At 46.8% G+C, this 15,637-nt stretch overlaps 1 protein-coding gene across 3 annotated transcripts in view; it reads right to left on the reverse strand.

Moving 5' to 3' along the window:
• GIGYF2 (GRB10 interacting GYF protein 2) overlaps nucleotides 1-15,637 on the reverse strand; it is a 1,663,629-nt gene that overhangs the window by 290,913 nt on the left and 1,357,079 nt on the right. For all 3 annotated transcript variants that reach the window (XM_085634698.1, XM_085634699.1, XM_085634697.1), the window contains exon 22: nucleotides 9,788-10,006. In XM_085634698.1, coding sequence (XP_085490824.1) covers nucleotides 9,788-10,006 — 219 coding nt within the window. The remainder of the gene's footprint in view (nucleotides 1-9,787; nucleotides 10,007-15,637) is intronic.

Raw genomic sequence — 15,637 nt, forward strand, 5'->3', positions numbered from 1 at the left:
AGGCCCGGGAGAGCAGGGGCTCTCCCACCCAGGGGTCCAGCAACGTGTCTGCTGTGTGGCAGCCTGGGCAGCCTCAGAGCAGACGTGGATTGTAGGTTAGCTGTAAGGGGGCATCTCTAAGATGCCCTCTGGGGTGCTTAGTACATTAAATCCTACACTGGCATCAGTGTGGGTTTAATGTGCTGAGAAGTTTGGTACCAAACTTCCCAGTCTTCAGTGTTGCCTTTATGGTGCTGTGGAGCTCGTGTTTGACGAGCTCTCAGCACCATGTACTTGTAAATGGCAGCACTGTACTTACAGTGCCCAGGAATGGACCTGGGTACTGTAGGGGCATAGGGCTCCTGCTCCTGTGCCCACACCATAGGCATAAGGCACCCAGCCAGAGGGGTGGCTGACATATGCCTTGGCAGTGTAGGTGATGGGCATGGCACACAGATGTGTGCCATGTCGACTCTTTGTTTTGTCCTGTGCCCAGACACTCAGCCTGCAAAGGCAGTGTGTGTGTGTAAGGGTACAGGGCCTCTAAGGGTGGCACAATGAGTGCTGCAGCCCTTAGAGGCCTTCCCTGGTCACAAGGCCCTGGGTACCTAGGGTACCATTTACTAGGGGCTGACATGTGGCCAGGGTTTGTCAATTGGGAGTTTTGTATTTTTAGGGAAGGAACACAGGCCCTGGGCACCTGATTGGCAGGAGCCCAGGGCACAACAAGGAAAAGTGCATCAGCTATTAGGCAAAAAGGGGGGGGGGTTACTGCAACAGAAACCCACTTTCTCACAACAGCCAGCTGTCATGAGCTGAGGGAGCCGATCTCTAAGCTCCTCTGTGACTGCGGCTTCCCAGTCTCCTTCTCAGCAGCCTCCGACCCCCATGTCCATTTTTGCTGCTGAGGGTTTCTGGACTCCCTCAGGTGCCAGCCTCTAGGCAGGAAGCAGCTTCACGGCACTGGGGGACACAGTGTCAGTTTAGTAATCAGTGAGCGGCTGCACTTCAAAATGGCGGCTCCCCTAGGTTAACTGGTAGGTGTCTTGGGACAGTACCTGGGCTGCGGGGCAGTGGCAACTACGGTGAGCAGCAGTCTAATGATGGCGGGCCCTGGATTTCGAACCCACCACAACTGTGATCCCACTTGTACAGCGTGCACTGCTTGTACGGTGCTTTGCCCACGTGTAGGGGATACACTGGTGCCTGCTGGTTTCCCCTCTTGAGGAGGGGATGTGAGTTCTCGGGACCTATGGATTTTGGGCCTTGCTGTTGTCGACAGCAGTGTCTACGGAGGCGCCCATCTCCCACTAACATGGCATGATCCCTACCCCACTGGTTTCACTCCCTATCAGCTCTTCGATGGGCCTGGATTTGGATGTGGGCACAGTGGGGGCCTGAAGTTGCCATTTTTTTCCCCATCACACGGGCCCTGCCACAGACTGGAGCCCTTGCAGGGAAAGGGAGAGTTGTGCAGGCTCGCACCACAACACACAGTGAGCTGCTCCCCGACTCCTACACCATGGCGGGAGGCTGGCTGTGTGGACTCTGCATGTCCTAATAAACTGGCAGTTGTTGTGGGGTGGAGCTTTCTGCATGAGAGACTGGGACTATTGTGCAGCTGCTGTTTGGGATCTACCTACCTGTCCAGTTTTTTTACTGAGCACTCAGACTTGACCTTTGGCTGTGTGCTGCATCCCTCTACAGTGGCACTATCATGTGGACCATGTTCCTATTCGTGCCTCTGTTGAGATGTAAGCCTTCGACTTTGGTGCCGAGTTGAGGTCACATTGGTGTGCACTCAGCATGCTAGGGAAGATACTGCTGACGGCATCACTTGCAGGGGATCAAGTAGGGTGCTCACGGAGGGAACACTTCATTTAAGGATGATACATTTGAAAAGCTACTGGCCGCTGTTGATGCATCAGGTGAGCACCTTGAGGGCAAAATAAACTCAGTGTCAGTGAAATTGGGCCTGATCAGGGAGGACTAGCGGAATGTCTCAGAGAGGGTTTTGGTTCTAGAAACCACAAGGCACTTATTGTCACCGGCGTTCCAGACATCCGACTAACACAATTTACTGCTCTGGAGGCCCAAATTAAGCGGTTGTTTGTCTGCCTGGATGACCAAGAGGGTCGGGCTCGGCGTAACAGTATCCTAGTTGTGATGCTGCCTGAATGTGTCAAGGGGAACGCTCTACTGGCCTTCTTGCATCCAGGTTGCGAGAGGTTGTGGTGCCAGAGTGACTCTCAAGCTTCAATTCCCTGGAACGAGCACACAGTTTCTGCACAGGAGCCCAGGCCTGGGGCCCAGCTGCACCTGGTGCTGGCCCACCTTTTGCACTTTAGGGAAAGGGATCACCTCCTGCAACAGGCCCGGGCTCATGGTCCGTTTGAGGTGGAGAATGCTCAGGTGTCGTTATATCCAGGTTTTACGCTCTAAGTCCAAATGCAAAGAGCATCTTTCATGGCAGTAAAGAAGAAACTGCGAGAATTGGGGCTCCTGTAATCCTTGCTCTTCCCGGCCCGCTTGCGGATCTAATAGGAAAATGAAGTGCATTTTTTCATCGACCCATAAACAGCCTGTGACTGGCTCAAATTGCATGTCCAGGGCATGCAATGTTCTGTGTCGTCTGGACTTGGCCATGGTCAATGCCCTAAATGTTAACGGGGGTGAGGGTTCCATCTATACAGTATTCAGTTGGCACTGGAGCAGTCTAGGGCAATGGAGGCAGCTGCTGCTTTGGGATCAAGTGGAGGGCTGGCCCATTATGTGTACTCAACCAGCTGTTCCACCGCATCTGATTCTACGAACTCAGCTCCCCTGGCCTTGGAGACATTCTGGCAGGTGTCGCATCTCGATCTGTCAAAATCCTGGTTTAACTTGCTGTCGCATTACTTGCGATCATTTGTTTATCCTCTTTCTTCCTTTGTTGGTTGTATAGTTCTCTGCTAGTGTATGCCATTGGGAGTCGGTGAGGCTTGAGTGCCTTCAGTTGGTCATGTAATGCCGTTAACATTTGCTTTGCCTCATTCTCTGTTTCAGGTTGGCCGGCTTGATGATAGTTTCATTTCTGTGCTTCTGAAATGGTGGGGGGTTATGGGACGTTATCTCTTATTGTATTGCATTGTTTGTTGTGGGTTTACACCTACTGCTTGTAGCTCGTCCCTCATATTCAATCTTCCTATATGGATCTGTTTGGCCCGTTGGCCCTCCCTTTTTTGGTGGTTTTTTTGGGAGGGGGAGGGTAAGCTTGTTTCCATGGGTCTTTTTGGTTTGCTATGTGTGCTTTAGTTTTTCAGCAACCATGTTTTCAGGGATGTGGTGTTTCGGCTGATTTTATTGCACTTGCTGTAGTGATTGGCCTTTTGAGGGGGGCCTCCCTCCCCAGATATGTTATTTTATGGCACTGCATATTAAAATAATAACATGGAATGTTCAGGGCCTTTTCTCCCCATCCAAGCAATATAATGTGCTGTCCTATCTGAACAGACAGGATGCTCATATTGCTCCTCTTCAAGAGACTCATCTCAAGGAGTCAAAAGGCCGGGCCCACCGGGAACACTAGCATGGTCATCTGTACGCTACCTCTTACTCTGCCTTCTCTTGTGGCACTCTCGTATGGATTCGTCCGGGAGTCACTTTCCGCTTATATAGGACAGTTACAGATCCGGAGGGTTGTTATGTTATCGTGTTGGTGTGAGAAAGTGCAATCTTTCTTGCATGGTATGCTCCCACTTTTTGCTGAATTACTGAATGTACTTTGACTGTGTGTGCCCTGGACTCCTGCCAATCAGGTGCCCAGGGCCTATGTTCCTTCCCTAAAACCCAAATTGGCAAACCCTGGCTGTGAGAAAGTGCCATCTTTCTTGCATGGTATGCCCCCACTTTTTGCTAAATTGCTGAATGTACTTTGAGTGTGCCCTGGACTCCTGCAAATCAGGGGCCCAGGGCCTATGTTCCTTCCCTAAAACCCAAACTGGCCACATGTCAGCCCCTGGTAAATGGTACCCTAGGTACCCAGGCGCTTGTGACCAGGGAAGGCCTCTAAGGGTTGCAGTACTTATTGTGCCACCCTTAGAGGCCCTGTACCCTGACACAAACACACTGCTCTTGCAGGCTGAGTGTCTGGGTACAAGACAAATCAGAGAGTCGACATAGCACACATCCCTGTGTGCCATGTCCACAACCTACACTGTCCTGGCATACATCAGCCAGCCCTCTAGCTGGGTGCCCTATGCCAGTGGTGTGGGCACAGGAGCATGAGCCCTGTGCCCCTACAGTACCCAGGTCCATTCCTGGGCACTAAGTGTAGTGCTGCCATTTAAGAGTATATGGTGCTGGGAGCTCGTCAAACACGAACTCCACAGCACCATGATGGCAACACTGAAGACTGAAGTTTGGTATCAAACTTCTCAGCACATTAGACCTGCACTGATGCCAGTGTGGGATTTAATGTACAATGCACTACAGAGGGCATCTTAGAGAAGCCCCCTGAAACCTAACCTACAATCCACGTCTTGTCTGAGAGGCTGCCTAGGCTGCCACACTGCAGACATGTTGCTGGACCCCTGGGTGGAGAGCCCCCGCTTTCCTGGGCCTGCAACAATACACATCCTGGGTGAGGTGCTAGGTCTCCTCCCTCAGGATGGGCAGGGGGAAGCTTCAAAGGCATGCCGCCTTTGTGAGCTTTTCCAGGCCACTTGCTGTACTCCACAACTGGGCCCCACCGGTTCTGACCCCCACTCTGGCGGGAAGACTGGCCGGAAACTCCAAGTAAGGACAGGGGATGTGGCAGCCCTGCCAACCCCACCCCTCAGGTGGAGGAGGCGAGGTGAAGCACATCTCCGGGCCCTCGCCATCTTGAAGATGGGGAGCCCTACCCAATCAGGACTAGGCCACTGCCCCCCTCCCACAGGAGAGTGGCAGGATAGGGTGTGTACCCACCCCAGGGCAGGGACCCAGTGGTCCCTGCCCTTTACCTACCTGTAACGCCCCTAAATTTAGTATTTAGGGGCACCCTGAACCTTCCTTCCTCAGATTTCAGATTCTAAAACAGCAAAGAAGACAGAAGACCTGCCGTGCAGCTGCTAAGAAGAGGAAAACACCAACTGCTTTGGCCCCAGCCCTACCGGCCTGTCGACCCTCGAACCTGCTCCTGCTAAATCCAGGCACCTCCTGTGGCCAGCAACCTTGCAAACCCCAGAGGACCTGGCTACCTTGTGACTGAGCACCTGGGACTTCCACGAGCAGTGGCTCTGCTCAAAGCAAGTATATAACCCCTGGCGCCAGCCTGGAACCCCGAACCCTGCACCCGCCAAGCCTGACAAAGACACCGAGGACGTCCCCCCGGTGTCTGTGACCATGAATCCGGCACCCAAGGACCCACTTCGACGCTCCTGACTAGGCCTGCAGTCTCAGAACCAGTGACCCCCCCCCTACCGCGATCAACAGAGGGTAAGATTTCCAGACACCAAAAGGCACCCCTGCACCCGACGCCCTGCGGCCCCCTGTGCCCGACTCCTGGGTACCTACCTATCCTCCAACTACCCAACTTACCTCTCGAAGTGGTGGGCACACCTGAAGAATCTTCGTCCCCGAGCTTGCAGCCTTTGTTCGTCCTTGAGCTTTTCCATTGCAATCCATTGAGCGCCCGAAGGCTCAAAAGCACCCTGCACCCAGCCGCCAGAGTGGCCCTGGCAGTGTAACTTCTACTCCTACCTACTTCCCCATTTGCCCTGAGCAAATGACCAGGAGCCCAGCTCTCACAGCCGCGTGGCCTGCTAGTCAGCAGCCACCAACCAAAGGCCCCCTGCCTCCCATAGGATAACATTGGGCCTAACTCACTCTGCACCCGGCTGCCCCTGTGCCGCTGAGGGTTTAACAACTGTACTTACCTGACCGTGGGAGACCCCTGAGTCTATGCCCAGAACCTTAACTCTGCCAGTCGAGTACTTACCCAAAAGCCGATAACTCACTTTTCTTCCATAGGGTAACATTGACTGGTTTCTCTTGAAATTTCTTCTAAGTGTGGAGTTTCTAAATTTTAAAATATTCACCTAAAATCAACCGAGTAACTAAAACGGAAATACTCACCTGCTATTAGGAGAGATCCCAGTGCTGGATCTTGGTGCACAGCACTGATCCTGAAAAGTACTCCCAACTGTACTTACCGCTAACTCAATTTTCTCCCATAGGAAACCATTGACTGTTTTTCTGTGAAATTTCTTTCAAGTGTCGATTTTTGCAAACTACAAATATTCTTTAAAAATCGTACCAACTGTGAAAACGTAATTACTTACCTGTTTTAGATAGATGTCCCAGTACTGAACCTAGGAGCCCAGCACTGGATTACAAAAGTAACGAGAATGTACTTTACCCGTAACTTGAATTTTCTTCCATAGGAAACCATTGACTGTTTTTCTGTGAAATTAAGTGTCGAGTTTGCAAACTTCTAAATATTCCTTAAAAATCGCCGTTATAACTTAAACGCAGTTTCTCAACTGCTTACAGGTGGTACACTAGTGCTGGGTCCAGGATCCAACACTGACCTAGAAAAAGTAACCATAACCCCACTTACCTGCTAAGTGAATTTCCTTCCATATGATAACATTGGTAATTTGATCATAAAAAGTTTCCAAGTGTCAACTTTTAAAATTGCAAAATATTGCTTAAAAATCACAACAGTAACTAAAAAGTATTTACTCACTTTTTTCCAAGAACTGTCCAAGGACTGAATCTAGGATCTAGTCCTGGAGTTAGAAAAGTGATCCTGAAAGTAATTAATTGCATATAACTTAAAATTCCCATTGAGCTCAATGTATTATTGTGTTTGAAAATGTGCTGCCTATTGCAACAAACTGTAACTATTGCATTTCAAGGCAATGGTCTTTTGCAACGTATTTAACTAAAGCATCTCCTACTGAGAAAGTATATTTTGATACCTCTTGTTGGTTCTAAAATAAAACAACCATATATTTTTATATACAAACCATTGACCTAGAGTTCAGTTCTTGAGTGTGTGAGACCATTTGCTGACTGAGTGTGTACAACAAATGCTTTACACTGTCCTCCGATACTGCTTTACTGCTCGACCAAGCTACCACTTTAGAGAGTAAGGTTATATCTAACTTTAGCCTCTGCCAAACCTCTGGGGACTGTGGACTCTATACACACTGTACCTATTTGGGAACAGTATATATAGAGCCACTTTCCTACAGTTGGTGAGTCTGGACAGCAGGGATGACTGGCTCAACTGAATGTGTACACACCTAACGTGGATCAATTCACTTTTCTTGTTGTCATGCTGCCTGTGAGGTCACAGATGGTCCCCTACTGGAGCATAGTAGGGGGGAGACTTCAATTGTGTAGAGGATCAGGACTTAGACCGCTCGCACCCAACATTGAGAAGTGCACCTGCTGGTAGATTGGGTGTGGATACCCATTCGTAGTCAAGTGGATGGGATCTGGTGGATTGCTGGCAGTTCCATCTTGAGGTGCGTCTTGATCGTCTTTACATCGGTCGATATCTATATTATCAGGTGATAGGGCTAGAGTATCAGGCAAAAAATTATTCTGATCATGCCTTTGTGTTGATTACATTTTGTTGGTTCCTGATTAGGCCCATGGTTCCCACTTGGCACCTTGATCCAACATTGTTAGATGACCAGGCTTTCCTTGGGTTGTTAGGGGATCATATTAGCCAGTACTGGGTGGATAATGAGGGCCGGCCTATTTGACTGGGGTGGAATGGGAGGCGATGAAAGTGGTTCTTCGGGGGTACTGTATTGCTAGCAAGATCGGAGTAAGTACCCAGCTGCTTTCTGAGATCCATGAGCAGGAGGGGTTGCTGGATGGGCTGTCAGGAGAGTTGTAGAGGTCTCCGGAGGGTAGGGGTCGTACTGTGTGCCTCCCTTTGGGAGGGCGTGGGGACTGAGAAGTGTGGCTCTCCCTCCCAAGACTGTGTGCCGGGCTTGTTGTTGCGGTCGTGGCACACCTCCATAGTGCAGTTCTCGAAAGTGCTAATCAGAGTTGCAAGGTATATGTGGAACAGGTCTTTGAGGCGGACATGTGTTCCTACCACATATAATCGCAATTTGCCCATTACGATAGTTGGACGGTGGAGTCGACCAGGTGGCTGGCTAGGTCTTTGGGGTTGGTTAGATATGGGACTTTATGTCTTGGGCAATTTGTTCATGATCTTCTGGATACTTATGACATTCCGGTAGGTAACTTTTTTCTCTATGGCGTTATTGTTTATAAGGTCCAGGAGTGGAGGGGTACTAGCGGTACAGAACCTCCGGAACATAAGACTATGCACCTTCTTTTCCTTATTACTAGTTGCAATAAAGCTGTTACCTTGCTTTATAGAGCATCGTTGGGAGGAGCACAACAGTCGCTGTCATCTCTCCGGGCCCATTGGGCGCTGGAAGAGGGTACTGGAGTCTAGTTTCCCGGTGTCTAGAACGCTCGCTTTAAACTTATCCAATTTTTCTATCTTCATCTGGCCTATCTGACACCCCCCATCTTATTCATGCCATGTTTTTATCGGCCTCCTTGGAGAGTCCCCACTGTTTGACCACAGATGCAGATTTTTATCACATGGTTTGTGGAGGCATGCCTTTCTCGTTGCTTTCCCTTGATTGCCCTCAATTCTCCTTGTGGGAGTATGTTACAGAGCTCTGTTGTTGCTGTGTGTGCAACAGGTGGGATGATTATTGCTTCTTGCCTGCTGACTTACTATTTCCTTATGTGATTTTCTCTGTATCATGACTGGGACTGATCTTTCTGCCAAGTGAACCATTATTGAATCGGTTTGTTTACTGTTCCTATAACATGATTTACTGTGATTACTATTGCCAATAAGTGCACTCCTCCGAGTGGTTGCTACTTGGTTTGTGTGAAAAACTTAATAAAAATATACACCCCAAAACAAACAAAAAACAAGCATTGGCATAGCCAATAGGTCTCGCCTTTGGGACCTTATAAGTATTTAGCCATGCAACAGTTGCATAACTAAATACTTATAAGGTCCCAAAAGCGAGACCTATTGGCTATACCAAGCAGCCGTGAAATTAATCGCGATCAAACATAAAAGCGGCGGCGAAAGTGAAAGTAATCGAGGGCAAGAGCGGCGCACGCGCCCGCGCATATGCACTGTAGCTCTAGGCTGGCCTCTTAGCACTTTTTGGAGCCCTCTCAATAAGTCTCGCCAGACCAGCGCATGCGCTGGGTCAGGCAAGACCTAATTACAGGGCTCAGGGAACTTCAAAGCCATTACACCAGTACCTCGTGGTCAAATGAGGGCAAAATGTAGGGTGGGGTAAACCTGCAAAAAGTCAGTTTCATTACACACCCAAAAGACAGAGCAATGAATCACAGAAATTAAAAGGCAGAGGACAGATCGGAACAAAGATGATACACCCATACCAGCAAGCTTCTACAATATTACTGCCGACCACCAAGAGGGCTGTTTCAGTCCCATACACTGGTGGAAAACCAGACTGGAATATTTTTAAGTGGTAATCTGCGATAACTTGGCTCAACTGGATCTGCAATAGATTCCTAGATTCTTTCAATAAGTGATTAGTAATAGCCAAAAGTTCAACACCAGTGAGGTGAATGGTGACACTGGCCCATGCTGGCTCGTATGGGGGGTAGGTATTTTTTTTGACCACAGGCTAGCTATGCAACAAATGTGTGATTTTCAGAACCCGAAAATAGATTTGTGTTACAATTCATTGTGTGATGTTGTGGGGTGGGGTATATTGACTTTTAAAACAATGCAGAGGCTTGCAAAATGTATTACCTTCATTTGAGCCATTTGCAGTTGTTGTAGTCTGCGCAGGGCTTCCTGCTGCCTTTGTCGCTGTAATTCCTTCTGACGTTGCTGTTCCAACTCCTTTTTCTTCCGCTCCTCTTCTTCCTGCTGAAGTTTTGCCGCATCTTCCTCCTTTTTTAATCTATTCTCCTCTGCTAGTCGCTGAGCTGCCTCTTCTTCCTCTCGCGCCCACCTAGCAGCCTCTTCCTGTCAATGCATAAAAATTAACATAGGCTATAAGAACATAGGTAGTAAGGAATTTTAACCTACAAGATAATCTGAATAAGATTCACTACTCTACATTCCGATGAAACCAACAATGCATATTTTTAATATGTTTTAACACTTCAGTCAGTTGAAATTTGTACGAAACAGTAACCTGAAAAACTGATTATATTTACTGGAGTCCCAGTGCAAGTAATCTGCAGATTACGGATTTTAATAATTTTTGGTAAAAAACATTTCAGTAAATACTACTAAAGGTGGGTAGAGGGTACAGTTGCTGGGAAATCTGCTTTTAGAGACATAGAAAAGTAGTGATGAGGGGGAAAAACAAGGAAACCAATTGACTTTACTATTTTTAAGACTCTTTTCAGCGTCTTGCCAAGTGTCACTAAGCAGCTGTACCAGTCCCACTGAGTTTCAGGGAGCAGGTCCCAGACTGGAGCGAGGAAGAAAATAAGTTACTTACCTGTAACTGCGGTTATCCAGTATTGGTATCTTTCATAGATTCACATGCCTGAATCATTCCCTGTTGTCAAGATGGGAGTCCCACAGTAAAATATTCAAACAGTGCTTTAAAAGTTTCATAGGCTATAATGGCCTCAGCCATGTCAATTGTAGCCTATGTCCTTTTTAAAAAAGGCACTTTAAAGGAAAGGGAGTAGGAGGATAGGGAGGCAGGCTTTTTCCTCCTTTTAAAATGTACCTAACAAAATAAGGAACCTAGAAGGATCCTAAAAAAGCCTACCTAGACAAAGATAGGTGCTCCATAATTAATAGAGTCCTACACTAGAAAAAACTTTTTGTTTTTCTATAGTCCCCTCACTCACCTAGGGTTGCCCCAGGGTGACATGCTTCATCATAGGGGTCCTCCCAGGCATCTACTGCCTGGGGCGTGCTGCAACTTGGCGAAATACGCAGGAGCACTTATATTTTCAACTATGTGTGGTGATGTGTAGTGCTGTGCTATGTGGAGTGAAAAAAAGAAAATTATAATAAAAATTACCTGGATAGTGAACCCTAATTTTATTCAGCTCCTATCCGGTAAATGTAGATTAAAATGGGGCTAGTAATAGAGTACAGTAACGTTATGTGTGCCTGTCCCTAATTACTTGGTCGACATGTTTCGTGGTTACCCCAACCACTTCCTCAGGACCGCGCAAGGACCAGCCTTGCGTGTACCACTCCGAGTTATTACGAACAAATCTGTATTGTTATTAAACTATTTGTTAATCAAATACGATACCCATAATACCAGGATTTTCTTTCGAAGTATTGGGTCGTAGTTTCTGTATAGAAAAACAATGACACAAAAGATTAGTTGCACTCCCAGAGTCCACAAATTAATGTGGACTAGGGACCAAAAACTACTTTACATTAATTATATACCTAAAATTGCTTATGAATCTTAAAAAAGTGCAGATTTACTAAGTGCTTAAGTGACTATAGTGCAAACACACAGATACATACACATACAGACAAAAAACACAAGATTGCGGTAGATTACACGAGTAAACCTACTTTTCAGGAGGGATAATTCTACTCCCTGGTGTTTGCTGGGGCAAGGAGGCTCTAGATATCTAGAAAAAGATTAAGGAAGTAAGTTTTAGCGCGTGAGAGTAAATCAAAGGGATATGGTCCGGTATTTTTTCGCCAACTTACTTATCTAGAATGCACCATCAGCCATTGAACCTAGTGATTCCCAGGAACACCGCATACTGGTGTGGCTCTATCGATGCTTGCTTTTAAATGCTACTACTGGCGGGAAAATCTAGTGAATGATTCACAGGTGTGGATGCCTGTTTGGTTTTGGGCGCCATCTTGTAATGGTGAATCGATACATACTTAGATATATTTAAGACAAAAATGAAGCTTATTACCATCCAGATGTCAAGTAACACCTCATTCTTTTGTCAGGAAAATGTACCAAAATTGTAGATGACACAAAAGGCGAGGTTGTATCTGTCATCCAAAATGAAAAGATAGTTATTCTTCCATATCGTTTTTACGCGCCATCTTGGAATGGTGGATAAATCAAACTTATATATTATCATTTTAGCTCAAAAGCTAACATATATTTCTTAATGTAAGCGCATTTGTACTGTGATTTGAGATCTACATGTTCATGTAAAATCCAAAACACCGATGTTGAATTTATCAAGCCTGCCCACATCGAAAGATAATTATTCTTTCGTATTGGTTTTTAAGCGCCATCTTGGAGTGGTGGATGGTTAAGTTAAGATATTGGCAACTAGCTAAGAAGCTAGCAAGTAGTTTTAAAACAAGGAATTCATATTGTAGTTCAAGGTAAACTCATTTGAACAAAACCCAAAGAAATCGAGGTTGTACTTGTTGAATGAAAAATAGATTATTTATCCATAGCGTTTCTTAGGGGCCATCTTGGAACGGTAAATTAATCCTTCTTATAGATGGTACATAGGGTCCAACACATAAAACTCGTGCCAGTTCTCTACATACACGGATGAGTTTATACTCAATTCTGTTTAGGGATGTTTAATTTATTGTGTTGAAACAGAGGTAATTTTAGGTATATAATTAATGTAAAGTAGTTTTTGGTCCCTAGTCCACATTAATTTGTGGACTCTGGGAGTGCAACTAATCTTTTGTGTCATTGTTTTTCTATACAGAAACTACGACCCAATACTTCGAAAGAAAATCCTGGTATTATGGGTATCGTATTTGATTAACAAATAGTTTAATAACAATACAGATTTGTTCGTAATAACTCTGAGTGGTACACGCAAGGCTGGTCCTTGCGCGGTCCTGAGGAAGTGGTTGGGGTAACCACGAAACATGTCGACCAAGTAATTAGGGACAGGCACACATAACGTTACTGTACTCTATTACTAGCCCCATTTTAATCTACATTTACCGGATAGGAGCTGAATAAAATTAGGGTTCACTATCCAGGTAATTTTTATTATAATTTTCTTTTTTTCACTCCACATAGCACAGCACTACACATCACCACACATAGTTGAAAATATAAGTGCTCCTGCGTATTTCGCCAAGTTGCAGCACGCCCCAGGCAGTAGATGCCTGGGAGGACCCCTATGATGAAGCATGTCACCCTGGGGCAACCCTAGGTGAGTGAGGGGACTATAGAAAAACAAAAAGTTTTTTCTAGTGTAGGACTCTATTAATTATGGAGCACCTATCTTTGTCTAGGTAGGCTTTTTTAGGATCCTTCTAGGTTCCTTATTTTGTTAGGCTTTTTAAAAAAGGACCTAATGTTGGAACCAAGCACCCTCTAGAACACTCAGCAGAGGCAGATTCTCTCAGATTTTCAAAGCACAAGTGGGAAGAAACAAGTTACTTACCTGTAACTACAGTTATCCAGTATTGGTATCTTTCATAGATTCACATGCCTGAATTATTCCCTGCTGTCATAGTTGGAGTCCCACGGTACATATATAACAAAGTAGTAAGAAGTAAATATTACATTTCCATGGGCTATTATGATAGCAACCATGTACTCTATAGCCTATTAGTCTCCTTTTACAAAAAGCACCAAACTGAAAACTCAGCCAATCAGCAACCAGCACCCTCCAGAACCTTCCCAAGAGAGGCTGAGTCCCTCAGATTTTCCAGCACAAGTGATGTCAGTACTGTATCCTAGATGTTCTTCTCCGGGGAGGAGGGTGAGTTGCATGTGAATCTATGAAAGATACCAATACTGGATACCTGTAGTTAAAGGTAATTGACTTGTTTTGTGAGGAAAAGGGCCCTGAGGCGCCTACCTAGCATCTAAAACTACAAGTCCCAGCAACCCTGCAACCAGGAAATGGGCGTCCTTATAAGGACGTCACGCACGTCAGAAGACGTGCGTTAATTTGAATCAGAGGAACCTGTTCGTCGATCGGAGTTTGGCGTTCCGGCGAGCAGAAGTATTCAGCAGCACCGAAGGAGACATTTCCCAAGGTTTCCGGGCCCCCGTCCCTCGGAGCTAGGCGACCAGGCGGGGAGCGGCTGGGGCACTGCGGCGTACGCCGAGGAGGCAGGTGAGACGTGGCGGTGTTCGGCTGAGCACGCTGCGGTCTACAAGGTGTGGACCCCGACTACCCGCATTTCCCCTTCCCAGACTCATCGGCTCGGAAGAGCCGGAAAATTCCGCGCTGAAAGAGCGCGTCCCAGTTTCAAGGCTCAATGTAGAGCATTGATCGCGCTCGGAGGAGCAAGCGGTCGGACCAGCATTCAGCGCTGTGAAAGTGCTATTGACTTCCTCGTAAGCACCGAGAGCCGAATAGCGGTGGCTGTGATTACGCTTCCTGATTGGTTGTACCGGCTCGGAGGAGCCTTCCTATTCGAGACTTACCGCGCTGAAAGAGCGCCTATCCACTGTCAGAGGGAGAGTAGAATGTACGGAGTACACGTTTCCTAAGTGCTTTAGTGAGACCGCATGAGTGTAGAATGTACTGATTACACGTTGCCTAAGTGCTTTAGTGAGACCGCATGAGTGTAGAGTGTACTGATAACACGTTTCTTGCCTAAATACTTTAGCGAGACCGAATGAGTGTAGAATGTACTGCTGATAGAAATATATTGTGTTTTGTAATTTCAGAGCCTAAATCCCTGCTGACCCCTTCCCCTATCCTTCCCTCGCCTGATCCCCGCTGGGCTCTGTAACCTTTGGTTGGAGTCCGGGGAGATCTGAAGGTGGACCCATATATCATCGTCCGGATCCTGAGGAGTTCTGAAGCGTGACATGTTTCTTATCCAATATTGGGGTATCTTTCATAGATTCACATGCCTGAATCAGAAGAGTAAGCAGTTCCTTATTTGTGTGTGTGTGTGTATATATATATTACCTACTGGCAGTCGCCAGTAGGTAGATATAGTTAGGACCTATTTTCCATAGGAAATCCGCAACATTCTATTTGGAATAACGTTGGCGTCGATTGACGAATCTTCGCGAATATCCTGAAAATTTCACGGTGATTCGTCAAGCGGGGGCCGAGAAAAAAGGGGGGTCCCAAAACGCATTTTAACCCATGCTACACACTCCCCCTTCTACAAAAAAATAAAATAAACAAGGGTTCGGGCCAGAGGCCACGCCCCCTCAGTGCACCACTCTGAAAACGCGCCCCCTGGCGCGTTTGCAGAGGGGGATCTAATACCCCTTGAATACTGGGGGTCCCTGGGGGCCAACTAGCCCACCAGGAACCTCCAGTATGGGCCAGGGGGCTGCGTTGCACAGGGCGTATTTGCACAGGTCACCTCAGACCCCGCCCCCTTCCTTCACCATTGTACAAATATTCCTCTAAAATCAGCCGAACTACGAATTCCGATTTACTCACCTGTTATCAGGAGAGAACCCAGTGCTGCATCTTTTAGCCCAGCACTGACCCTGAAAAGTAATTCTAAGCGTACTTACCAGTAACTTGTATTTCCTTCCATAGGAATCCATTGTGTGGTTTTCACCAGAAAATTTTCTGTGTCCATTTTTGAAACGTACAAATATTCCTCTAAAATCAGCCGAACTACGAATTCCGATTGACTCACCTGTAATCAGGAGAGAACCCAGTGCTGCATCTTAAAGTCCAGCACTGACCCTGAAAAGTAATTCTAAGCGTACTTACCAGTAACTTGTATTTC

Source organism: Triturus cristatus, chromosome 11 (assembly GCF_964204655.1).
Source record: "Triturus cristatus chromosome 11, aTriCri1.1, whole genome shotgun sequence".
NCBI lineage: Eukaryota > Metazoa > Chordata > Amphibia > Caudata > Salamandridae > Triturus > Triturus cristatus.